Genomic DNA, 24,693 nt, shown 5'->3' with positions numbered 1-24,693 from the left:
GGGCGGAATGGGGCGTCGGTGTCGTCGTCGTCGAAGCTCTCGCTATAACGATGTCAATGTCTCTGGTGTTGCAGGCGGCGGGCGGGCCTAAGCGTCTTGGCACCGGCCGCCAGGGCTCCCCGGCAGCGGGCACTGCATCATCGTGCGCGCCAGGTCGGTTGGGAGTGTCGCAGCATCGCGAGGGCATGACAGGCAATGGCTGCTTGTGCTGCTCGTGTATACCATTCTCAGAACTCCTATTAGGTCATCGTGCCCTTGTGTGTTTCTGCTGGGTAACCGCCACCTACAATGCTTACCTGATGAACCGTTTATCCACGCCTCTTGCTTGCTTGCTCTACTTGGCCTGCTTCGTCTCGTGCACTTGATCTATTTCCATCACCACCCATACATAATCTCTCTGCCTGTCTCGCCCGGCCTGTAGCAGCCATGGCGCCCGGTACCTCGTCTTTGCCCCTTGCCCACCCATACATGCTAACTTGAGCGATACAGGCAAGACAGCGCCACGGCTCCTCCAGGACCTCTTCACATACGACCCCCGCCATGAAGAGCGCGCCGGCCGCAACCTGTTGACCAGCCCGCCGCCGCAGCACGATGCAAATGCCGCAGCCGTCGCCGCCGTGCCATTTAGGAACTGCAGACACAACTTCTTCACAAAGGACAAGCAGTCCATCCCCGTCGAGCCCGAGCGCGAGCCAGACACCGACACCGTCTACAAGGTTGCCGCCTACTGCCAAAAGTGCCGTTGGCATGTTGATGTCGTCGCCGACCACCGCAATAATGATGGCAAGAGCAAGTGGTGTGGCAGAGGGAACACAGACTATGCTTTGCACCACTTTCTCTACCAGGGCCAGGAGGGCTCCAACGGCATCAACGGCCTCGAAGCTCAACTGCCGTCTCGGACCTATTCCTTCCGCTGCTCAGCGCCTCAGTGCTCACTCCACGTCCGCATCGGCATGAGGCCACCAGTCTTCTCCGAGCATGACATTGAGACTCTGACCAACCAGGCCAAACTCAGGAAGAGATGGGAGGTTGCGCAGCACTTGGCGGGTGATCGAGCCGACCCAGTCATGGCCCGCAGAGTCGATGCCCCCGACTACCTCAACACATATCTGCAAGACTCGCTCAACCCTTCAAAGGGCAAGGCGCGCATTCCCCTGTTCAACAAGAAGTTTCTAAAAACTTTTGGCCGTGATTGCGACTCTATCCTGAGGCGTTTGGGGTTCGAGAATCGACAAGAAGAAGACGAGGAGGGCACCTTAATAGAAGCATGGTACCTCCCTAGACCGGAGAACACTGCTCATCCCCTCGAATACACCCTACGGACCAAGATTGAAGACGCTCGCTACGAGCTCAACACCATAATACTAAGCGTGCCAGAAAATGAACGTGCAAACTGCAGACACCAGCCCATGCACCCCTTGTCCTCGCGGGACGAGCTCGAGAGAGTGCTGGCCTGTGCAGATTGTAAGTTTGACTCTACGCGTCTCGTTTTATATTGATACTGATGGATTCTCTAGATGCAAAGGCAAAGGGCCGCGAAACCCGCAGCACAAGCCATGAAGAGGACCACCCGTGCGTATCCTGCCTTGAAGTTAATCAAGTATCTTCATATGCTGACATTAAACAGCTATTATGCTAGCTTAGGCGCTTTGGCTGACTTTGACGATTCGCTGATTCTTTTTGCTTTCTCTCGTCAAGTTGCTGTAGACATTGATAACAAAGACTATTATTTTGAATGCTTGCAGGATCTCGCTGCGGGCCGTCAAAGTGAGACACTTGGGGTCCAGGTTGCCCTGTTGGCCTCTCAGGGACTCATCAGCAAGCGGGACGCCCAGCGCGCATATCAGTACTTTGGCATCAATCCGGCGCATGCGAGCGTCATTGGCGACGAGCACATTATTGGTTCATTCAAATCTCGATTATCTGATATCAGCCCTCTGCAAGCCGAGGAAGCACGAAAGCAGTTGCGGGTTCTCGGAGACGTGCGTGATAGTGAGAGGATAAGGGCAGAAGCGGCAGGGTCTATTGAAACTTACGACCAAGCCATGTCATGGTTTGATCTTGACCCTACCACAGCGGATGACTTTGTCCAGACCATGTACTCACTAAAGGTCCGTGCACAATTCTGATTGCTTTGGAACAAACGCTGATGCGCACCAGACTCAAGACAATCCAGCAGAAGTAGAAACCGCACAAAAAGCACTGCAGATTATAGCGGACCACCGGCAAAGCGAACGACTACAGCACTTTCTCAAGTTCGGCACCATGTCCGAACCGGAAATGGACCTGGGCGATGCCTATGCTCACTTCCAAGTTTCTGATCGAAGCGTTGCGCTCGATCCAGCTGTGCTAGATTCTCTGCTCAGCACCTACGAGCTTGGCACGAGTGAGAGAGCGAGAATGGAGAAAGCGCATGCGCTCATCCAGCAAGACCAGACTCAAAGATTCGGCAACCGTCCTGCCAATGCTCCCATGACTGTAGTGCGGCGCAACAACTATCCTCTCGAATCATGGCCCGTCGGTCTCCGCAACATTGGCAACACATGCTATCTGAATAGCGTGCTTCAATTTCTGTTCACTATCAAACCCCTACGGGACCTTATCCTCAACTGTGAGGATCACCTACAAGATCCCTCACCGGAGGCTCTAAAAGACAAGAAGGTTGGACGCATGGCAGTCACCCCGGAAAGGGTATTGACTGCGCAGAAATGTCAGTATGTTTCAAATCCACGAAAATCTATATTAACCTTGTCCAGTCGTTCGTGAGTTGCGGGCCTTCTTCGAGCGGATGATCAAAGCACCCACAGACACCGTGCAACCTGAAATCGACCTTGCTTCACTCGCACTATGCAAATCAGACATTTCCGAAGAAGCAGAGATACAGGACTCAGATGTCGTTCCAGGCGTAGGTCTCGGTACCATTGATGGAGCGGTGGTCAGCGGCCCTATGCTGCCACCCGCTGAGGACCAGCTGATTCCCGTGGAACTACCTGCCGGATCCATCATCAACAAGAACGAGATTGATTCCACAGACACTGTTATGGACAACACCGATACGTCGGCAATCAATCCCACAGACTCGGAGATGAAGGAGGATGCTCCCAGCCATGAGAATGGCTCTACAAAAGAGGGTGGAAATGATGTTCCTGCACCGCCAACACGGCCACCTCCAGTCCCACCACGAGCAGATCCCAAACCCGCCCCCAAATCCGCTGTTCAGTCAAGCACGAAAATCGGCCGAATTGAAGAGAGTGCTCGACAGCAAGACGCAGCAGAGGTTATGGCGAACATTTTCGATTTGATATCCTGTGCAATCACTGGTGATAGCGTATTGCGCGAAGGCGAGCAAGGAGATGCTATCAAGAAACTCTTCTTTGGCGACGTAACGACAGTCATGGAGAAACCAGATGGAGTCCAGAAGAACCAAGAGCTCCGAGACCATTTCCTTGTTGCTACTGGTCGCCGCGACCGCTCGCTCTATGCTACTCTGGACGAGGATTTCGGTCTTGGCGAAATCGAAGGCGGTGGTGGTACAAGGTATGATTACGTTGAACAGGCCGCGCCCATCCAGATCATCAACGTAAAGCGGCTGCAGTACGAAAAGGGCCAACCGGTGTACGACCACTCACATATTGGTCTTGAAAAGACCATGTATCTCGACCGTTACTTGGCAAGAACACCAACGCTAGACGAGTCACAGCTGTTGGAACTCCGCAAAGCGCAATGGGCAAAGCAGAAGCAGCTACGAGAGCTGGATGCAAAGCGAACAAAATTGCAAACTACCGGAATCGAGGGTATGAACCTACCGGAGTGCCTTGACGCTACTAGTGATTTTATCCAGAGCTTGTCTTCAGACAATTTCGAAGACCAAGACCAGCCAGGTAGCCTGCTAACACCTCCCCCGGAGCTCTCGGACACTCTCCACAAACGCGCCTCTGATTACGCATTGGAACTTTCGGGTATTGATGAGCAGATGACGACGCTGGAATCCGAGATCAACAACGTCTTTCGTGACTGCACTTCGGTCCCCTACCGACTACATGCCGTGTTTGTACATCGTGGAGATGTCAAGGGCGGACATTACTGGATCTACATTTACGATTTCCAGAACAAGGAATGGCGAAGCTACAACGATGACAGAGTGGAAAAGGTTGAAGATGAGAGTGCGGTCCTGGAGAAAGAGGAAGGCAAGAGGCCAAAGGTCAGCACGGGTGTGGTGTATGTTCGGGCAGACCTGGCAGAACAGTACACAGAGGCTGTGTGTCGACACCCTGAGCAACCCAATGTGGAGAGAAAAGACATTGAGATGAAGGACGTCGCCGACGATGCAGATGATGAGTTGCCAGACTTGGAGCCTATAGACGCGACAAACGCGCCAGTCATTGAAGGTATAGAGAAGGTGTGAGCTCTTTTAGAGCGTTATACCCCTTTATTCTCCGCTTGCATGGCACTGACATGGCAGCTCGTCCTCATCGATCTCCCACTGACATATCATGAAACCATGTGCGTTGTGTAACCACACAACTCGCAGAAATAGGACTGCGTTCTTGCCGGAAAGAAAACAGGCACATGTTTAGCATGCCTGGTCAAGAAAGCAAGGTCACATGTTGGGGTCCCCGAGGAGGCTGAGGAGTGGGTGTGTGTAGCTTCGGTTGGAGTGAAACTTGGTTTGCTGTATGTAGGAGGGGGGTTTGGATGGACTTTGCAGTTTTGAACAGTGCTAATCACACTTTTGAGGAAGAGGTAATGCATAATCATGTTCCGATTTGTTTTGAGACTGAACATAGCATGTAGAGGCCATGAATAGAGTGGTGGACGATGCGAGATGGGCTGGTAACGTATGTGATGATGGTATTCTGAAGCCGCTCAAGTTTTGCTCTTTATTTCCAAGGCTCTTGTACTTGTCAAGTTTTGTCGCTTATCTGGGTTGATGCAAATGGGATATCTTCTTTTCAACTCATGTCAGCGTAGCATAGAAATGCGCTTCTAGATAGTCACTCAACTCACCTGTAGGGCCACGCATGAATATACGAGTCCTTTTCCCCTTGGCCAGTCCCACGCTTCTTTACTCTTCACCTAGCGCTTTGAACTTTGGCGGAATAAGTTCAACCCAATAACCCTGCATCAGCGTCAGCTTACACTCTCAAATCCCTTGTCTTTCTCACAAGAAGAAAAGATAATCTCACATCCGGATCCTTTACAAACGTCAGCTGCCTAAACACATTCTTATACCCCTCCACCACTTCCCCCCACTTCCCCTCCACCACCTCGTCGGGAACCGCCATCTGGTGCTCCTGCGCCTGGTCCAATGGCTTAATAACTTCGAACCCAAACTCCTGCACGCGCTTCGTCGCCTCATCTACATTGGGGACTGTGAAACCTATATGCCCGAAGCCTACTCCCGGGGCGGAATAATCGTTGCCGGAGACGTAGGGGGTAGAGGTGTCGGCGGGGATGTGGTAGAGTTCTAGGAGGCCTTGTTTTTGGCGGATGTTTTGCATATCTGTTCGTCGTCTTTGTTACTTTCCAACTGCCTTGCTGAAGAAGGGGGGAGGGGTGAGGATAAACGTACTCACGTCTCGCCCTCCGAGATAATATATAACCCATGGTCCGGCATTGAATATAAAGACGACGTGCATGCCTAGGCAGTCGCAGTAGAATCGTAGTGTCTTTTGCGGGTCTTTGATGCGCATCATGAAGTGGTTTAGGCTGTAGCCCGCGGTTGCGGGGGAGGGGGGGCGCGGAGGAGGGGCGATGTGTGTGCCGGATTCGTAGGGGGCTGGGGGGAAGTTTGGGTTGGAGGAGGACATTGTTGGTGGGTTTGGTGGGAGGCAATGGGAGGGTTGTGTGGGATTAGTGATGAGGGTTTGGGAGAGATTTGGGAGGAGAGTCGACGAGCGACCAAGCGGTAGGGATTGAGGGTGGGATACGTGGGGTATGCGGGGTAGGGCCGCTTGTTGTTCTACCTTTCTTGTTTCAATAGTCTGTGGAGCATTGTGCATTTGCTGTGGAGTATTATTATTTGAATCCTTTCGCGGCCGACCAGAGCCAATGCCTCCATGCTCTTTTTTGTATTCGCGAAGTTTTGAGCGGCAGTCAGCAAGTTTTCCATATTTATTGCGCTGCTGAAGGAGTCGATATGCAGTGGTATGTGGGATGTTGAAGTCGCGGTAGATGTCGCGCTTAGTCCTATCTCCACGCTGATCAATAGCTTGGAAAAATCGAGCACGCGTTGGAGTATCAAGATGCGAATTCAGTGATCTCTTCTGTGAAGGTGGAGGAGTCATTTTCACAAAAGATTATCTGAAAAAAATGTGTTTTGACTGAGATGCACAGGTGCAAACCTGGGAACTATCAAGGTTGCGTCACCTTGGTGTTGTGGCACTACTAGCACGGACGTGTAGCACTTTTTTTTGTCGATGGGATGTACATCCCATTACACTCTCCAGATGAAATTTACGAGCATGACGGGAATACTAATGCATTGATATTTGGAACGCATGCTTACTCCATATAGATTCGCTAGACAGATGTGCTGGGCGGTTGGGGCACAGTGGGGTTGAGAAACACAGCAGTAGACGTGAAGCGTGACGTCGCGCTGGCTGCTATGACGAGCCGCCCCACATGCAAGGGTCCATCCCGCACCTCACTAGGGAACTTTTGCATACGATACTGCACCACAACATCACCGTGCCAGCCACCATGGAGTTTCAAAGAGGCGAACGCGTCAATCTCAACTTTGATACCGGCGCAGTCGAGAAACTGGAGCCAGAGGAACAAAATGTGCTTCCCATGCCCTCATTCCCCGCTTTTGTGGGCGATATTCAAGAGCGCGATTCATCATCAGCTAACCCCCCAGTTGCGCCCTCACCCAAGCCCAATGTGAACGGTTTCCCAGCACACAAGAAACGAACACCGAGAGTATCTGCCTTTAAGCAGCAGCGCGCTGCAAAGGAAAAACAGGCTGCCGCAGCACCTCCGCCTAACCCACGGAGCGCCTTTGCCCCAGACCCAGACGAGGAACGAAGAGCCATCGATGAGGAAAATAGGCGAACCATCGCGGCCATGTCTGATGCCGAGATTGAGCAAGAGCGAAAAGAGCTCATGGCAAGTCTCAATCCTGCTCTATTACAGAAGCTGCTGTTGCGGTCCAATATCGACCAGGGAAGCAATGAGCGCGACTTTGATGTTGAGCCTCCAGCGCCTGCGGCAACAAAACCTCCCGCAACTGAAAAGGCCGAAGAAGAAATACAGACCAAATCTACGAGCACGAAGAAAGTTTCCTTTGCAGCGTCAGGACCTGTGGACGAGTCCAAGTTGCCAAAATCCACAACTTCCCCCTCCATATCCGCCACCGAACCCTCCTCCGACGCCATAAAATCCGCCTTAGAGCAGCAAACAGACGACTCAATACACTTTCCCCGACCCCCACAACCGCCCGATCTCGACCCTAACGACCCGGCCTTTCTCAAGAACTTGCACGAGAAATACTTTCCCAACCTCGCCTACGATCCCTCCAAGCTATCTTGGATGTCCCCCATCGATCCCTCCGACGAAAAATCACCATACCATCCTTCCCAAACCGCCCTCAATCCTGCAGAGCTCCGCTTCGACTTCGAGGGAAACCTACTCGCGCCCAGCGTGGCGAGAGAAATTCCGACCGATAGAGGGCTGCATCACCACGCCGAAGCCCCCGAAGCAGCAGGATACACAATACCAGAGCTAGCAGTCACAGCAAGGAGTAAAGTCTCCAGCCAGCGCTGCATTGCATACCAAACGCTAGGAAGGATCCTATACCGCCTCGGGAAAGGCCAGTTCGGCGTTGAGAGCGCGCAAAAGACAGATGGACCTGTGCGAGTGGCCAAGAATCCGGATGTGGAAGAAGATGACGATGATGATGGGGAGTGGGTCGAGGAGGATGTAGGAAGTGCTATAGCGGGCGGATTGTGGCAGTGTGTTGAAGAGGGGAGAGTGATTGAGACGTTGACGGAGGAAGCGAATAAGGAGAGGGGACATCTTACTGCGCGCACGTTTGCGCAGGAGGCGCTGTGGAATTGGCGAAGGGGTGGGGGAAGGAAGAGACATGCTGTGTAAGGGATGATTGGGAAGACTATCAAATTTAACATATGTGACATATCGGACCTTTCTCTGAATACGATGATGCATTTCACGGGCACTACAGTTTTTTGCTGGACAGAGCGAATACGAGGATATACTGCATGTTCCTGTAACATGCCGTGTCCTTTGGCATTCTGATACAATTATAGTACGTGTGTAAAGTCTCTAGTCGCAAATTCGCCTGATAAGATTAGAAAGTAACGAAAGAGTAATGCTATAAGGATTATGCGTTTCACCGAGAGCAAGGTAGGAACCAATGTTGAGACTGTAGCCAACTAACAGACCAATTGTAGCACTATCTTACCTTGCGCTTCACGTCCTCACTGCCTTGGCCAATTCCATGATTTTACTCTCTTATCAGATTCTGATATTAACTCCGCCTGTGATGACTACCACAATCTGCCGACCCTGACACCACTAACCATACCGTCTTGACATGGCGCCTGCCGTATCATCTACGTCCCGCGCTGATCATCAGTTATTGACAAGAACCTGATTGTTTCCCGGCCCCACATCCTTCACTGTGGAGGGAACTTGCCCCCATACTTGTAATATCGCTTTCCTACGATTTTTCAAGTATCTCACTATGCACAATCTGATCCATAATACGAATATCATTGCTCTATCTATATTGAGTGGCTATAGCTAATTAGCTGTCATAGCCATACGTGCTAACACATCCATCAGTGCTAGTTTCCACGAAAACTCCTCCATAAATCTGTCCTTCGCCCTGAAATGGAATAGGCCCCTGATATCCGTTGAGGTCAATATTCGTCGTGTCTGTTGGCTTCTTCAGGATTCCAACTTGGAGTTGTCCAAGGCCTGTGTTGTTGTTTGGAGTGGCCTCAGTCACGAGCTGTAGAGGTGCTGCGCCAGCTGAATAGAACACTTTGAGAGTGCTAATTGAATATATCAGCATCTTGATTTTATGGGGAGAATACTTCAAGGTAGGGGAGGATGCTTACCCTTTCGTATGGTCTACCTGCACAGCAAAGTTCTGCCACTGATCGAACAAAATCGGGGTCTCGAAAATGAATTTCTTGTCACTGTTCTGGATCCTCCACTTTTCCCTCTCCTCTTTGGTATCAATACTATTTCCTCCGTTGAATGGCAACACCAAGCCACCAACAAACGTGAATTGATTGCCGGTGAAGTCGGCCCTCTCATGCCACACATTCATATACTCGTGAGAGAAGTTGAGTGGTTTTTCCAAATTCTGGTGGACACTCCAGTGATAAGTGACAGTGCCATTGTCAGCTGCATCAGCCCGGTCACCATTCTTATCGCCTGGCATTATAAGGCCCGCACGACGAATATAGGTCTCTGGCGGAGACCTGCGTCCCTTGAAGATGGAACGGTCATCGATAGTCACTTCGAAGGGTTTGTGGCGGCTGGATTCGTCGAACGGCGCTAGGATAGTGTTTGGAAACAGAAGAATGGAAGACCAGCTAATGTTCTGGCCCTTTGTCCAATTAGGATCATACACGGATGAGTTGGTGTCGAACCACTGGAGCGTTGCATCGATTGGAATGCGGCCCTCGAAGATGACAGGGCAGACGACGCCAGAGGCCTCATCAGGACCGGAATTGCGGCGTGATCCAAGCTGTGGAACCAATGCCGCAGCAGCACAGCCGATGAAGAGAAAAGAAAGTTGGAAGCGCATTTCGAAGTATTCTTCAACGAAATATTGCTACGATCGTTCCCCAATATCCAACATCGTGCATTTATACATGTCCTCTCCACCAACAGTAACGTTGTTTGCATGCTCGAAACATGAGACCGTTGGGGTTCGGCCCGTTCTTTGCCAATATCTAATCCTTACCGTGCAAGGTACATTTTTGTCCGGACCCTCATCTCCGCCCTCTTGGCGGGGGATGCTGACATGCTTTTAGGTTTACACTTTGTCCACCTTTTGCTAGTTCGCCGGTGGATCCGTCCTACCGGGAGATCTCCAGCGTGCACGATGCGGGGATATGTACAATGTTAATTACAAGCATAAATGCTCGCCGTATGCAATTGGAAATTCGCATGTTGGCGTGCATACCGATTGTTTAATGCATCAAGCCATATTTCTCCAGCTGGGTGTTTGTTGGCCCAACAGTGACTTGGGAGGAACTACAGTGGGGAGGAAAGTTTGATACATGATTTTTTTGTATACTCGGTTATTACTACACAAGATGGCAACTGGTATTCTTGAGCTGGTAAGTGGTCAAAATCAAGTAGTTGGCATGAAAATTATCGCACGAACTATATTATCACTTGGCCGCGTCCCTTGGTTTTTATGCCAACATGATGAGCATGTTTTCGAAGAACGACTCACGAACATACCGGTGAGCGAGTAAAATCCCGGCCCATCAACCTGAAAGAAGATTGGAAACTTAGTTTGTGGTGTTTTGGGTTGATATGGCCAAGCTCATACCCGTAAGATTCCTGCGTCCAATGGAAGTTGTTGCTTTGGCCATAAGCTATTGGTATCGGCCTTTTTGTGTCTAATATACACTAATAGGTACGGTAAGTATGCTTCGCTGGCTCCGGTGAACAGTTCGTAGAGCTTTCAAGGGCACCGGATCTTACTGCGGCTTTAGCTGCATATTACGATCTAGCTATGCAGTGTCTCCTGCAGGTACAAATGCAATCTTATTAGACTCTGATAATTTCCACTCTCATTCCCCAGTCTTACACTTAGATTTTAGCCCTTACTCGAGCTAGCAGCCGTAATTGTTGGCAGTCACAGCAGTGGTTAGCCAAATCAACCAAGGACGTATTCGGTCAAGTTTGCAACATTCTTCAACGCCTTTTACAATCTATCAATGCCACGACACGATTTCGAAACCAAGAAGAATAGCAGAAACAGACAGGTGATCGGAACAATAGTAACACAAAACGATGGTAGGTGAATTCAACCAGCTTGTATGCCTGAATGTACTGGAAAGTTCCTTTCTCATTCCCCATGTACAACGAGAATGAATTTATTTCTTACTACCTGGAAATTGGGAACTTAAAGGAAAATGTAGTGTATGTTTTACAAAAGTATTAAGCTTCGGCTGCAATAGGTTATACATATCGATTTCCCAGTTCTAGGCTTTTTGCATATGCTCACCCTTACCTCTATCTCTACCAATAGTCTATATAACTATTACGATAGCTCTGCTGTACGTTATAGTAGGGGGTGCTTATTTCTTTTAAACATAATAACGGTATCAAGTACAGGAAGGGCAGGAGGGATAGATCTGTCTAGATTTCGGTAGTAGGCACTCCTATGATGGTTTCAGTGTCCCGGATGCCCGGGATCCCATATATCCGTCGTTCTGGAACCAAGTTAGCTCTAATAGCGTTGAATCAGCTTGTCGTTGTATCATCGTCTCCCGGTCGACCGATGAAGTCGGAGATAAGATCGCCCAACACTGAAAGCTTAAAGTGCGCTTGAAGCCTTGATTGCTGTTCCATAACCACTAGTATTTTTTACTTAATATAGAATTCGGTATAGTAAATCTAGACTTACTGTATTTGTCTTATTGGATTTTTGTTTTGAAACTATATTGCAATGGTGCTGATATTTCGTAGTAAATGTAGGTCGTTTTGGTAGGCCATACCACTTGCCCCCATTGACTAAGAGACCGTGATCTTTAAGTTCCAAACAGAGGCCGGATTACTTCTCTACATCGTGTATAAATTAAATACACAATGTAAACCGACTCAATCCAATCTACTCTGCGACACCTGAGTTCAGCATACCACATCATCCAACCCTAATCATGGCTTTCACTGACAAGACCATTGTCCTCATCACTAGCGGTAAGCTAACACGCTCCTCACCGTCATACAAAACCTAACAAGCCCTAGCAAACACCGGCATTGGCTTCGAACTAGCTAAACAATTCCTCTCCGATGCATCCAAACACATTCTCCTCGGTAGCCGCAGCGCCTCCAAAGGCGAAAAAGCCGTCCAAGACCTCCAATCTCAGAATCCACCGGGAACTGTTGAATTCATGCAAATCGATGTCTCGAAGCAAGACTCCATCGTCGCCGCTGCCAAGCACGTCGAAGTAAAACACGGCCACCCCGACGTTCTCGTCAATAATACTAGAATCTTTTCATCAGGCGATCCAGATGCCGCCGATATCCAGTCCCTCGTTGACACCTTTACTACCAATGCCGCCGGTCCTTGTGCCACCGTGAAAGTTTTCGAACCACTCCTTTCCCGTTCCGCGTATGTTTCCCACTCCTCCACCACCAAAACCGCTTCCTCGTACCATTACTACCATTACTAATTCGTTTCCCCCTCTTCATCTACAGTAGCAACACCCCGCGTATCATCAACGTGACCTCAGTCCTAGACTCCATCTCTACACGCCTAGACAAATCGAATCCCATCTACAACTTCAAATAGTACTCGTACCGCTTAGTTAAAGCGGCGCTTAACATGGCGACTGCGAGTCAGCATGCTTAGTATGAAGATGAGAGATAGAAGGTATTCGCGTTTTGTCCAGGTATTACGGAGAGTGAAATGACACGGCGGATTAAAGTGAATGTTGGGGCGAAACCGACAAGGCAAGGGGCAGTACCGCTGGTCGGGATAGTAAATGGAGAGAGGGATGCGGATGCAGGGGGATTTTTTGACAGCGGATACTGAGAGTGGGGTGTATGAGTGGTAGGTTTTTTTAATGTAGATCCCTCTCGTTTTTGCTGTCTTGCCCAACCTTACTTCCATACCTTTTGGTGCTGTGTGAGCGGGATACGTTACTGCAATATCTTCTAGTGCTAGATAAAACGTGTCAGGGGCTTAGGGATAGAGAGGCCTTATCCAGCGAGAATCTATTTATACAGTACTTACAATCTCGTCGCCTCTTTAAACCCTGCGGTTTTACCGACAACTTTCACATACTTTTCGATAGTAGGACACGCGTTATTGTATCCCTATTCGATGGCAGAGCTAACACGTTTCTTACATTTTTCTCGATCAAAAGCTGTATGCTATTCGCTAACCCACATTGCTCAACTCACGGACGTTTTCGTTGCCAAGCTTTGTGAAGCGGATCGGACCGGTACGTACGTACGTAGTAGTGTTAGCGACGTTCCTCCTGGCGATCTCCTCAGCGATCTTGCGACCGATGTAGTAACCGGTAGTTGTGTGGTTGGGCACGAAACGGATGTTCGTTTGTCAGAAGGAGAGAAGGAGAAAGGATCCAAGGACCCGTCAATCTGCTTGCGTGATAGTAGTGTAGCACTTCAACCGCTTGCTATGGGGCCTGGCTTTTTCCAGCACCTACTATCTGCAAAGCGAAAGCTGAAGCACTGCATGAGGTATAATAATACGCATTAGACAGTGATTCTTTGTAGACGCCTAACCATTCTTTGTATTTCCTGGGACCGACTACAGCCTGTCAAAAAAAAGAACTTTGTACACTAAATCTTGTAACGCATACATGCTATGCTATGCCCCTATACACGCTGAATTATGCATTATAATATTGTAAGCATCTCATCTACCGGAAATGCGCCTGTTTTTTCGCTGAACCGAACTTTTGCAAGTGTAAAAAAAAATAGAGAAAAAAAGAAAAGAAAAGGGAGAGAGAGAAAGTAGAAGGGAAAATAGTCGTAGCTGGCTCTTTCCCAATCATATCATGGCACCATGTCGGTATGACGGTAAAGGCAACGGCTCACCAATCTCGTAGTTGCCAAAGAAGTCTACAGTGCTCTTTCGCCGCTCCTCCATGGCATCGCTGAGATCGCGACTGATGCAGATTTCCATACCGCCGCTCTGCTCTGTGCCTTTGCGCTCTGTCGACATCTTGTATCCGACACCAGCTGACGATGTCTGTGGTATCGCGGATGAAGGACTGAGATAAGTAGAGGTTGTATGTTTGACTTTGCCAGGGAGATCGTTTTCACCGAGTAGACCCAGCCACCGCAGCTCAGCACAGCGCTTGAAGACGCCTTCGAGGTCAAAAAGGTCCTGCATGGAAAGGCTGTACATTTTGCCGCTGCGGTATTTCCAGAAGAAGAGGACAGAGAGCTCGATCGTCTCAATGTTTGGTAAGGGTTGGATAATCTTGTCTATGGAAGCCAGTAGATTGTACGTCATGCGCATTTGGTCCTTTAGCATCCGGTCTCGCGTACCGTTTCTCAGCGTCGTGTAGTTCCACTCGAGATAGAAGCGAACGTGCGTTGTGTGCTTTAGCATAGGTAGTCTAAGGATATGCTGCGAGAATTCAAAATATTCATTGTTGGTCCGCGTGTTGCGCAGCTCCGCGTGGAGTGTGATTTTACTGCGCCGGAAATAGTTTTGCAGCAGTTCCTCGCGGATTTGCTTGTTAATCAAAAGGAGCTCCGGGCGAAGGCGCAAAGCGTTGGGCACCGAGGGTCCGTATCCGAAGATGTCATGTCTCCAAGGCTCTCCGCTGGACATTTCCGCACTCCATAGGCAAGTGTGTAGCTCTGGCCGGTTCTTTGAAGTGTCTGGCAAGACATAGCTGAATATTTGGTCCCGGATTTCCCTTGGAAGCGCCAGTAGTGGAGAGCTGAATGTGCTAGGGGTGAGTTCAAGAAGGATTTCGAGTTCGCGGAAGAGAAGACTTTGACGGTGCTTGTAGAGGCCATCTGAGCTCCGGTTGGAGACCATGGAGAGCTTGTTGCTCATTCGTTGGTGCAGCGTGGCCATGTGTCGCGTGCGGGTGTGAGTAAGTATATGTAGGGTTGGGTTTAGAGAGAAGGAAACGGTGGACGTCTAGTGCCCGAGTAAGCGCTATATAGGTTAGTTGTTGTCGAAGCCGGTCAGTCCCAGCTAGTTAAAATGATGGAACAGGCTGGTCGTCGTAACCCACAACAACGGACTCAACGTGCAGATTGGATTAAAGTGGCACCGCAAAGTTCCTTCGTGCTGACACCAAGGGTTCACAGCAGCGTGTTTCGATGAAAAGGGGACTATCTGCGACGCCATTGCCGTGCGATAGGGGCGAGTCAGTCATGGATGGTGCCTCTGCTGACTGCGTGCCTGCCGCAAGGATCCGTCACAGAGCCCGTGCCGCCTCGCGAAGAGGATTAGTGTGTCACGTGTCGTAGATCTAGCCGACTCGCTACTGCTGTGCTGCTGCTGTGCTGCTGCTGTGCTGCTGTGACACGTTTCACCTTGGCGCTTCAGAACCTCCTGCGTCCGTCAATCCTCCAGGTTTCACATTCTCAAACACGTCCGGAAAACCATATCGGCTTGTCGTTCCACGCACGCGGAATGCCCACATGTCGCCCGTCCCAAAGCCAAAAGTAAAAGGCTCCCTTCTGGCATGTGCGTGGGCGACTAAACCAGTAGTTACTCTTTTTCTTTTCGCATCCATTAAAAATAGTCTGTATTTTGATCTTGTCGGCGGCCGTCTAAAATTAACTAAATAGCGGCGGCTCCAAGGTGGGAGACGAAAGCGACATGCTTGCGCCGTTCATGGTCTAGGGGGGGATCATAACAAAGAAAAAAAACGAAGAGACGAACAAAGGGCTCAAAGCACATTTCATGATTCGACCAGCTCGGTATCGAAACATTGGCAGTCGGCAATGCTGCCACCAGGCCTCCACCCGCTCAGCAGCGTAGGGCATTTCCATGCGACGTCCATGTCTGAGCATTGGAACAGGACATTCCATATCCGCTCCATCGTATATCCGAACCAAGGCTTGCTCATGGCATCTTCTCGGCCCTGCAGATAAGGTTCACTGTGCGCCCAGCTCTTCTCGTCGACAAGAAGTTTCCAGAGATCGTCGTATATTGCTTTGTCAATGCCGCGAATCCGCGCAGCGGTAGCAACAAACTGGCCCTTGTAGCTGAGCAGTATACTGTCGCGCACCGAGTGGTCGATCCTTGATTGAATCTGCGGAAACAGCGATGTCTCGTCCTGCCAGCCCTGTTTGTCGCCACAGTCGTCACTATGACAAACATTGCCTGCCCATCCCAGGTTGAGGAATCCAGTTTCGTTTACGCGGAAATACCGTTGGAAAAAGGGATAAAACTCTCGTGGGTTGTGAATGTCGGCTTGAAGAAAGATAGTACGCTCTGCAAGCTTGTCCCAGCGGTTGACGATATGGTTGAGGTACGTCTCGGCTTCTCGTCCCACGTTTGGAAGCTTAACGACATTGTGCGCCTTTGTTTCTTGCTTGACCTTCTCTTCGTCTGCCTGGCCATCCTTGAGATAGATTGTAACAAGAGCTTGTGACATTTGCGGCATGGTATGTAGCTTCGATATAAGCGAGGCCACGTCTTCTGTCCGCTCCTTGTACATGCTGATAACAACCTCTAAAGGAGTATTTGCCTCGTACTTGAGATCCAGTCGAGGCTCGATGTGTGGGTATTGGCGTTGTCCAAAGTTAAAGCTTACATACGCAGTCCATATCATGACTAATATAATGCTGCTGACAGACGAGCGGAAGCCGTGGCTGTAGTCTGGACGGCTCGCTAGCATGTCTGCTTCTCCGGCCTCCTCGCTATCGTCTGATCGAGTTCTGGGCGAGCACGGGACCATATCGTAGCTTCCATGGGGATCTTTCGGCTGTCTTGCTTGCTTCCAACTTGACCTGTAAACTTCATGGCCGCAGATGCACAGGACTGCAAGGAAGTAGAAGCACAGTTGGTACCAACTGGAGTAGGAACGGCGCAGCGAAAGAGTGGTAAAACAGCCAATGATGGCTGTCATTGTTAGCTGTGTGAATGCATCGCTCACACGTTGCGATGCGGTGTAGCCGGATGATCGGCCATTACCGATTGTCTCTATAGGAAACAACACTGATCCTCCTATCAAAAGCGCTGCTCCAGTTGAAATGGCATTCAACGTACGCAACAGCAAGTTCTCCCTGTCAAGTAGATTTCTATGCTCGTCGGGCCAACCGCTGAGTGCACAAAATGCTGTTATTAGAATACCTATGGCAACTAACCAACTGGCATCCGTGCTTTGGCTAAGCGAAACCCCTGGATAATGCTTCGAGGCCAACTTCCTCAACGCACTCGCCAAGCCAAGCATAAGCATGGCTAAGATTGATGTTATCAAGCTTGGCACCATGAGGCGGTACTCTACGGACAGGATTCCGGTACAAGCCAAGAGGTGGATGCCCAAACGTAGCGCATCTACGCCTGAGCGGGACGTGTAACTGAACACGTGCAATATCAAACCCTCAGCGAAGAATGCAATCGTCTGGCCAGATTAGCACAATGCGGGTTGCAGCAGCATGGAATAAACTTACCGCCAACATGCAAAGCAGGGGCAGGTTTGAAGTGTGCAATACGGCTTGGGTTATACATAGCGCTGCTACTGCTTGTAGGGCCTGTGAAGCTATCACCAGAAGTGAGGCTTGGATTGGTCGTCTGGGTTGCTCTTGCTCGCTGCTGCGCTCTTGATCATTTTTCCGCCATAGGTGTGAAACGAAAGCGAGAATGGCAGTGGCGACAATCTGACAGATGTACAACTGCAAAGGGTAGTGCAGGTTTGCCTCGACTAGGAGATGGCGTGTGGTTAAGAGGGAGGTGACAGCACATGGCAACCAGACTAGCTGGCGGTGGTCCTGAAGTCGATCGTACACGGCCCGGCATTGCGACAAGTGGTTTTCATGGGTACGTTGGTGGCCATGAGCTGTGGGCATGGTGTTTTGGTGCAGAGGATGATTGCAGGCAGGCGGCAGAAGAAAAGACGTGGCGAGGGCTTAGGCGTGCAATGTGAAGACGCGAGTGCCGCGTGGGTCAGCCCATGCGTTTGGCGGACCCGAGTTTGCATCCACCGGGTCCAGACGTCGCCTATCAAAACGGCTGAAATAAGAATGTGGGCGATTGCGAGGGAAAAGAAGCAATTGTACAGACGTGTCGAGGAGCTGAGATGAGGCTCCGCATGGGTCACTGACCTACCACTTTGGTGACTGGGTCTTCCCATCGACCACAAAGGGGCGCAAGCCTAGACCTCTTTGGCGGCATGTGTAGAGGCATCTCGATCGCAAAGCCTATTAATCTTAAATAGCACAGTAGATGGGGTAGGTGAGGCAAAAGCCGCAGGACGATGGCATCTTGGGATTGCGTGCCTAGCCTAGTTGGAGGCCTTGTTGCTAGCCAACAAAGAGGCGAAGTCGAGCAGGTCCTTACGAGAAACAAATGGCGGTGGTAGTGGCACGAATGCGCTAAGCCTGTTACGCGGCATTGCGGGCCGAATGTTGATCCGCATGTTGGCACTCGCACTCGCACTCGCACTCACTTTCGCTGCCAGGGCTGAGGCGCACCTTGTCGTGCTCAAGCTGCCAGCAAGCGGTTCCAGTTAGTTGGCCTGATACAGCCTTGACAATTATACTGCATCTTGGTATGCTCCCCTTTGCAGCGAAATAACCATATGCGAAGAGTAGCGCGCAGCAAGAGGCGACGCGACGAGCCAACGGCGGCATCCAATCAAACACCAAGCTAGTAGTCGAGTATGAGGCACTGCCCCCGGTTGAGGCCCGCAAAGCGCGGGGATCAATTTCATCAAGAGGCATTGCATACGTACACACAGTATCTACAACGACGGGGGGGCCTGAGAAACGCGGGACAAGACGAGGTGAAACCCTCAGTTTTCAGGCAACACTCTTGCAAATATAAACAACACCAACATTGACAACCATCTTCACAGACATGCGGCAAAAGGCAAAAGCTCAAACTCAACACCCCTCGAACTAGCGCGCGGGGGCGGCAACAAGGTTTCCATGTGCCACCCCCCTTTGATCTAAAGTCGCGCAGGCGAGGTGAGATACGAACGATCCAACTGCGATATTACATAATTCTCACTTTTCAAGGAGCTGCCCATCAGCCTTGCATGATGGAAGACGTTACCCCCCCTTGCCCCGTCTGCCCCGTCTGCCCCGTCTGCATTCTTAGAGGTAGGGTTCAACGCCAAGACGAGTGGCTGTCCCCGCGCTTTTCGGTCGACCTGCCCCATCCGAAATCCATCTTTTCCACATTTCCCGTCCTTCTAGCGCGACACTTTTGGGCCCGTTTTTCCCTTGACATTTCCACGTCGAGTATGGGGCTGTACATGTGTACCTGTGCGAGTTTCAAATGTGACATCCAAGATGATGCGGCAACGACAATCGCATTGGTTCTCATGTCGTTCCAGACACACCCTGGTGTGGCGGGTGCAACCCCAGAATACCACGCCTGAGCAAAAAGCTACCGTAGTGTCGGCATAGACGGGGCCGCTCTGGCACCACTGTTGTTGCCGCTCGATTGGAAGGAGTGCCAGAAAACGGCGCGCCGTGCGATTACAGATTGTCTGCTAGCCTAACGTCAGCAGCCTGAGTCTGGAGCTTTGGAATAACCATATTCAACAACACTCTAGGGCAAAAAAATTCATCATATAGGCCTCCTGGGCCAATCCCAGCAACACATCACTGCAACAGGCTCAATCTTCACCATCTCCAAGGTTGATGTACTTGCGGCGTTGTTATAACATTATGATTACGTATGATGTTGTAGCCTATTTACTTCATAAATCGTGTCTTAGTTGCTGCCAGATACGCTCTGGACAACAGGGTACAACGGCAAGTACGGCTTATACGCACTCTGGCACTTTGCGTTGAAATCAGCAGTGTTGCCAACCTCGATTTCGAGCTCGTTTCCTGGTACGCCCAACTTTCCAATGGCACCACTCTTGGGAGAGGCCTTGGCCCATCCAGGGCCGGCTTTGGGGTTCTTGATAAAGTTTACAAACCAGTCGTTCTGGAAGTCGGCGAGGGCCTGCTCCTCTTCGGTCACGTTCTCGACACCAGCAAAGGCATCCTTGCCGCCGAAGAAGAATGGAATCTCAGCCCCGTGAGTGGGTGGGGAGACGGGCAGAGGAAGAATGTTGGCATAGTCGCCAAAGAAGCGGTAGATCCAGGTATCCTGCTTCTGGCTGCGCACATCAACAAGGTAGTCGACGGGGCAGAAAAAACGCGCGTCGCCGTACTGGGCACCGCTCATTGCAGAGACACTGCTGAAGTCGGCAATGTTGTAGGCATTCAAAAGGACCTCGTCTGGGACGTTGGCAACATCGGCATTGAATGAGTTGATCCACTTAGCAAAGTCGGTGTTCTCGCCACCATAGACCAGACTGAATACAGCACCCTCCTTGTCAGAGTTACCTGTTAGGAGAGGAACGTGGGACGCATATTTGCCAGCTGCGAAGCGAGCTTCGTAGTCTTGGTAGCGGGTCTTCTCGTCCACAACTGGGGTAAAGTATGTGTTGTAGGTAGAGTTGAAGCCAGCAGTTTGGAAGGCATACATGTCGACCTTGCGGAGACAGTCAAGCTGACCCGCACCAACAGGGCAGTTGACTTCCTTTGCGACGATATCAAGGGCTTGGTTGGTAGGTGCCACAGCCGGACCCGACTTTGCGTTAGCCGCCATCTGAACCGCACCAGCAAGCCAAGTATCAGGGTGGTTCCATAAGTAATGGTCGACTTGTACAGAGCCAGAGGAGTGACCTCCAAAGACAACGTGGTCAGGGTTGCCGCCAAACTGGGCAATGTTGTCACGGACCCATTGCAAGGCCTTATCAACATCCAGGATGCCGAAGTTTTGCGACTCATTGCCTCCCGCCAGTTCGGCCGAATTAGGGTAGGCCCACAGGCTTTCACGTGTGTTGAAGCTAACAAAAATAACACCCTTGTTGGCAAAGTTGCTACCGACGAGCTGGGGGTTGCTGCTGGATCCTGTCACCATGGCACCACCATACATGTACACAAATACGGGAAGACCAGAACTGCCATCTGCTGATGGCGGTGGTGATGGTGCCTGAGGTCCTCCTGGAGGCGGGTTAGGTCGAGGATGACAAGCACAAGGGGGAGGGGGAGGCCCACGGCTTGCCTGGGCTTGCGTAGATGGCACCCAGATGTTGAGGTTCAGGCAGTCCTCGCCCTGCTGGGACCATGTGGTGGTGGTGATTGCTTGCGGGCATGTTGGCCCATACTTTGTGGCATTGAGTACCTCGCCCTTCTTCAGTCTCCTTGCATTTTGAGGAGCCTTCCATCTGCAAAGCAGAGTCAGTACACACGGGTCAGACGCACGTGGCAGCAGGGTATTACGTACCGGTTCTGTCCTCCAGTAGTTGCCGCAAATGGGATCCCGAGAAAGACGGAGTTGCCATTGGAATCGGTAAAGCCTTTTACGCTTCCGTCCTGGAGGGACGCTACACCATCTGCGACAGCCGTCCTCGCGGCTTTGGGCGGGAGTGGATTAGCGCCTGCCACAGCGGCCTGACCAAGGACGCCAACAAGCGAGAGGCTCTGTAGGCCACTGATAAGAGAAGACGGGACCCTCATGATGCAAGACACAGGGAGGATGGCTGAAGGAGGGAACTATAGAGTTTGGGTGGTGGGTGCAGATCTTGTTCGGGCGTCCACATGGCTATATACCTAGGGCACCATGCTGGCGGGACCAAGTTGGAGGTACTCAAATCTTACCGCCAATCGTATGAAGGACCATGTCACTGCCAAAATGCCGAAGTGTTGCCAGGCAATAGTTTAATGGGGCCCTTGTGGAAGAGTCTTTTCATCTCCGTTGATGCAGGTCCTGAGTGGACCCATGGACGGGGCCGACTCAGGTTCTATGGTTCTGGCCGGACTAAGCGAATCCTTCCAATCGCGACCCCCGCCTTATCGATCCAGTCTAAGCACTAGAAGCGCTAGACTCCGAGCGCATGCTTTCCACACCCACTTCGCTACTCGACACTGCCGTGCTCGACAACGCCATGTTCGGCTCCTTGCCATGGCATCGCCACAAACCACCACGGATGCTCGGATTTACCACTTGCCGCCCTCTACATTTTGCGCGCCGTCGCCCTAGGTCCCTGAGAATGTGACACTGTCGATAAAGTTTCTGTCAGGCCCCCCGCAGCAGGAGAGAAAAAAATAGGGTAGCTTTGCCATAACCATCTGAATCGTCAATTGTACGAGCGAACATGTGACTCGCCACAACGACCAGGATGAGCCCATCATGTCTGTTTGACAATTGCCATCTCCTAGTCGATTCCCTCGCCTGCATCAACCATCTGGCCACTCGCTGGACGCCGACCTCCCGCGTAAGAACTGTCGGCATCCGCGCCTTTGCACTTGCGCAATCAAGTTAGCACTTTGCAACAACTGGTCCTTAATGATCTTCCCAGGGCACCTCTGTCATGAAGCATCTTAGGGGTTTATCTGTGGAGGTATCCTTAAAGATCGGCACTGTTCGCGTCAGGTCCCTGCTGTTCGTCGCCGTCACCCTCGTTCGCGCATTGCACTCATAGCACACTCGCCCCAATTCGCTGCCAAAGAGGTCCAGGAGAGTGGAGCTGTCAAGCTTGACAGCCATAAGCCTTCACCGGTCCAGGTCGGTCCAAGTCGGTGTGCGAAAAAAAAAACGGAGAAGCACGCCATGGTTTCCAACCAACATGGCCAGGTGGTAAGTACTCTCCCCCTCTTCACCCCTTTCAATCTCCAAGTCCAACGCTTGACGATAGCGTAGGTGTCATGGTATATTTGTACGATAGCCACGGTTCCTTTTGTCTCTCTGCGTATGTGGACGCGATGGAAGAGAGTCGGTAGGTTCGGCATCGACGACTACTTCGTCGTGCTCTCGTTGCTGTGTCTCATTGGGGACCTCGCCATCCAACAACACATGTGGAACCTAGGTCTTAGTCAGATCCCAGCAATATCGCCAGAGAACTTCAAAGGCATAATGCAGATGATTATTCCTGGATCAACCCTCTACGTTACCTCTCTCTGGGCCATCAAGTTCGCCCTCGTCTTCTTCTACAAGAGCCTTGCCGCGCCAGGATCGCGACTTGTCACTGTGTACAATGTTGCGCTGAGTGGTTTGGCCGTCACATATCTCATCATCTTCTTCGATATCCTCTTCCAATGCTACCCACACGATAAGCGATGGTCCAATGACCCAACATGTGCGCCAAACACCTTCTCTTTCCCCACACATATGCTATTTGTAGAGTGAACCTGGGCTGACCCCGTGTAGATCAATGTAGTCCACAAGCCGCAGAGATCAACTACTGGATTACCATTTTTTGTAAGTTCACGCAAGCGCCCCTGTTTCCCCATGACTCTTGCGTTGGTTTCTTTTTGTGACAGGGCTGATATGCACGGCAGTTAACATCTTCACTGACGTGATCATCATCGCCCTTCCCATTACAATGGTATCCCGACTGCAGATGAAACTCAAGCAAAAGCTTGGTGTAGCCGGCATCTTTGCGCTTGGATTTCTTGTCGTCATCGCTAGTTGTAGGTCGTCCGTCTTAGCCATACCTAAACTTTGCTAACAGGTATCACAGGCATCCGTGCCTACTATTCTAAACGCAACGAAACAATGTTGACGTGCACGGTCTCCATGATTGAAACCGCCATTGCCATCATAGCGACGTGCCTTCCCGCCCTACGCTCTACCATTCTCGGCACCAACACCACAAAAGGCAGCTCGAGCGGCTATGGCGGTCGGCACTATGAGCTCTCGTCTGCGCGGCGCAAGGCTAGTGAGAACCGACTCCACTCATCAAAGATGAACAGCACCCACCAGACCAACAGCACCGGCGGGCTGCAATCTCACACTCGCGCCAACGGCTCCGAAGATTCGCTCTTCTCCAACGAAAGCCTGAATGCTGCTGAGACAGGGACGGCAGGAACAGCAGTAAAAGGTATTCGCGTGAATACGCAAATCGAGACAATGTTTGAGGAAGGAAGACACGATAGCAGTAGTCCAAACGTTAAGAGTCCATTTGCTTGAGAAACCACCTTACGCCGTCACCCTCATAGAAGAGGGATTAAAAGTTAATAATCATGTTGAACGTTACAAAAGAAAAGAAGAATGATGCAGGCTGGATGAGTGGGAGAGGGATATCAGGCAGGGCCTGACTCCCCTTCTTATACGAACCCAAACGGCCTCTCTTTGCCTAACTAATGTTACAAATTAACGCCCTTCTGGGGGATGACACCGATGGGCACACCGATAAGGGACAACGCCCCCAGAATAGTATAGAACCCTAATTACCTCAGCTTTCCTAAAATGAAAGTAAAACCACAAATAAGGCTGAAATCCGGCTCTTTGACCCCCACCCAAATGCATGAAATGAAATCCTTCCTCGGCTCCCTTTCCGAGGCGCGGTGTTTTGGGTGCATAAGTGGAGTTTATCAACGGATTTAAAGAAGGAAAATAAAAGGGCCTTTACCCGGGGCGCGGGCTTTCCCACAACCGCCCCCCCCCCTTCCCTTCTGCTTCGGCGTTATTCCGTGGAGACCAATACTTCCGGAGGCTGAAAAGGTCATGGGGCTGTAATGAATAGGAAGGGCGGAAGAAGAAGGGCAAGTATACATGCGAATTTCCAAGGGAGTGGGTTTGCGGATTTAGATGTAGGCGAGATAAATGGGATTCTCAATACGGTGGATGCTACTTTTTTTTCGGTTGTTATTATTGTTGTTGTTAGATGATGGTACATGATCGGCCGGTTGATTGGCGCAAAATGACGTACGTGCGTAAATAGTAGTTAGCTCTTTCAGACCAACCATCATCACCATTAGTTACTACTTACTCGCATAATCATTTTTTCTCTCCCTTCTAGAACA

At 50.8% G+C, this 24,693-nt stretch overlaps 10 protein-coding genes across 10 annotated transcripts; 5 read left to right on the top strand and 5 right to left on the bottom strand.

Annotated features, from left to right (window-relative positions):
• Positions 1-426: 426 nt before the first annotated feature.
• Positions 427-4,405, top strand: COCSADRAFT_157123 (uncharacterized protein; the record flags this gene model as incomplete). Its single annotated transcript, XM_007698061.1, has 6 exons — positions 427-436; positions 490-1,464; positions 1,518-1,572; positions 1,628-2,111; positions 2,161-2,710; positions 2,757-4,405. 6 exons carry the CDS (start codon positions 427-429, stop codon positions 4,403-4,405), a joined length of 3,723 nt encoding a protein of 1,240 aa, XP_007696251.1.
• A 660-nt stretch (positions 4,406-5,065) lies between these two features.
• Positions 5,066-5,810, bottom strand: COCSADRAFT_80098 (uncharacterized protein; the record flags this gene model as incomplete). The annotated part of the gene is made up of 3 exons (XM_007698060.1): positions 5,066-5,119; positions 5,187-5,503; positions 5,573-5,810. 3 exons carry the CDS (start codon positions 5,808-5,810, stop codon positions 5,066-5,068), a joined length of 609 nt encoding a protein of 202 aa, XP_007696250.1.
• An 871-nt stretch (positions 5,811-6,681) lies between these two features.
• Positions 6,682-8,328, top strand: COCSADRAFT_33592 (uncharacterized protein). The gene has a single exon (XM_007697390.1). It carries the CDS (start codon positions 6,703-6,705, stop codon positions 8,092-8,094), a length of 1,392 nt encoding a protein of 463 aa, XP_007695580.1. The 5' UTR covers positions 6,682-6,702; the 3' UTR covers positions 8,095-8,328.
• A 460-nt stretch (positions 8,329-8,788) lies between these two features.
• On the bottom strand, positions 8,789-9,697 carry COCSADRAFT_44949 (uncharacterized protein; the record flags this gene model as incomplete). The annotated part of the gene is made up of 2 exons (XM_007697444.1): positions 8,789-9,017; positions 9,084-9,697. Coding segments are annotated over 2 exons (843 nt in total), but the record flags the coding sequence as incomplete, so codon positions are not given.
• A 2,263-nt stretch (positions 9,698-11,960) lies between these two features.
• Positions 11,961-12,508, top strand: COCSADRAFT_81189 (uncharacterized protein; the record flags this gene model as incomplete). Its single annotated transcript, XM_007698059.1, has 2 exons — positions 11,961-12,328; positions 12,418-12,508. Coding segments are annotated over 2 exons (459 nt in total), but the record flags the coding sequence as incomplete, so codon positions are not given.
• Positions 12,493-14,779, bottom strand: COCSADRAFT_157118 (uncharacterized protein; the record flags this gene model as incomplete). Its single annotated transcript, XM_007698058.1, has 2 exons — positions 12,493-12,548; positions 13,783-14,779. 2 exons carry the CDS (start codon positions 14,777-14,779, stop codon positions 12,493-12,495), a joined length of 1,053 nt encoding a protein of 350 aa, XP_007696248.1.
• A 419-nt stretch (positions 14,780-15,198) lies between these two features.
• On the bottom strand, positions 15,199-17,997 carry COCSADRAFT_275835 (uncharacterized protein). The gene is made up of 2 exons (XM_007698057.1): positions 17,335-17,997; positions 15,199-17,285 (listed from the first exon to the last, which is right to left on the bottom strand). The coding sequence occupies exons 1-2, from the start codon at positions 17,728-17,730 to the stop codon at positions 15,618-15,620; spliced, it is 2,064 nt and encodes a 687-aa protein (XP_007696247.1). The 5' UTR covers positions 17,731-17,997; the 3' UTR covers positions 15,199-15,617.
• A 281-nt stretch (positions 17,998-18,278) lies between these two features.
• Positions 18,279-19,434, top strand: COCSADRAFT_275976 (uncharacterized protein). The gene is made up of 3 exons (XM_007698056.1): positions 18,279-18,665; positions 18,738-18,849; positions 18,901-19,434. Exons 1-3 carry the CDS (start codon positions 18,543-18,545, stop codon positions 19,263-19,265), a joined length of 600 nt encoding a protein of 199 aa, XP_007696246.1. The 5' UTR covers positions 18,279-18,542; the 3' UTR covers positions 19,266-19,434.
• A 169-nt stretch (positions 19,435-19,603) lies between these two features.
• Positions 19,604-21,405, bottom strand: COCSADRAFT_79200 (uncharacterized protein; the record flags this gene model as incomplete). Its single annotated transcript, XM_007698055.1, has 3 exons — positions 19,604-20,878; positions 20,972-21,113; positions 21,173-21,405. The coding sequence occupies 3 exons, from the start codon at positions 21,403-21,405 to the stop codon at positions 19,604-19,606; spliced, it is 1,650 nt and encodes a 549-aa protein (XP_007696245.1).
• Positions 21,406-22,433: 1,028 nt separating this feature from the next.
• COCSADRAFT_33585 (uncharacterized protein) lies at positions 22,434-24,311 on the top strand. The gene is made up of 5 exons (XM_007697389.1): positions 22,434-22,525; positions 22,589-23,024; positions 23,096-23,146; positions 23,227-23,358; positions 23,409-24,311. The coding sequence occupies exons 1-5, from the start codon at positions 22,499-22,501 to the stop codon at positions 23,855-23,857; spliced, it is 1,095 nt and encodes a 364-aa protein (XP_007695579.1). The 5' UTR covers positions 22,434-22,498; the 3' UTR covers positions 23,858-24,311.
• The last annotated feature ends 382 nt before the right edge of the window (positions 24,312-24,693 follow it).

The sequence above is a fragment of the Bipolaris sorokiniana genome (genome assembly GCF_000338995.1).
Source record: "Bipolaris sorokiniana ND90Pr unplaced genomic scaffold COCSAscaffold_2, whole genome shotgun sequence".
Classification (NCBI taxonomy): domain Eukaryota; kingdom Fungi; phylum Ascomycota; class Dothideomycetes; order Pleosporales; family Pleosporaceae; genus Bipolaris; species Bipolaris sorokiniana.
Note: the sequence above shows the minus strand (reverse complement) of the source record. Positions and strands in the feature narration are given on the sequence as shown.

What these genes read in the sequence shown, in the direction of transcription:
- COCSADRAFT_275976 (XM_007698056.1), top strand. Translation starts at nt 18,543, where the DNA reads ATGAGGCACTGCCCCCGGTTGAGGCCCGCAAAGCGCGGGGATCAATTT. An exon ending in GAAACGCGGGACAAGACGAG is followed by an intron (nt 18,666 to 18,737) that starts GTGAAACCCTCA and finishes CCATCTTCACAG; the next exon opens with ACATGCGGCAAAAGGCAAAA. An exon ending in TCTAAAGTCGCGCAGGCGAG is followed by an intron (nt 18,850 to 18,900) that starts GTGAGATACGAA and finishes TCACTTTTCAAG; the next exon opens with GAGCTGCCCATCAGCCTTGC.
- COCSADRAFT_275835 (XM_007698057.1), bottom strand. Translation starts at nt 17,730, where the DNA reads ATGCCCACAGCTCATGGCCACCAACGTACCCATGAAAACCACTTGTCG. An exon ending in CCCTGCTTTGCATGTTGGCG is followed by an intron (nt 17,286 to 17,334) that starts GTAAGTTTATTC and finishes TAATCTGGCCAG; the next exon opens with ACGATTGCATTCTTCGCTGA.
- COCSADRAFT_33592 (XM_007697390.1), top strand. Translation starts at nt 6,703, where the DNA reads ATGGAGTTTCAAAGAGGCGAACGCGTCAATCTCAACTTTGATACCGGC.
- COCSADRAFT_33585 (XM_007697389.1), top strand. Translation starts at nt 22,499, where the DNA reads ATGGTTTCCAACCAACATGGCCAGGTG. An exon ending in CTACTGGATTACCATTTTTT is followed by an intron (nt 23,147 to 23,226) that starts GTAAGTTCACGC and finishes TATGCACGGCAG; the next exon opens with TTAACATCTTCACTGACGTG. An exon ending in TCTTGTCGTCATCGCTAGTT is followed by an intron (nt 23,359 to 23,408) that starts GTAGGTCGTCCG and finishes CAGGTATCACAG; the next exon opens with GCATCCGTGCCTACTATTCT.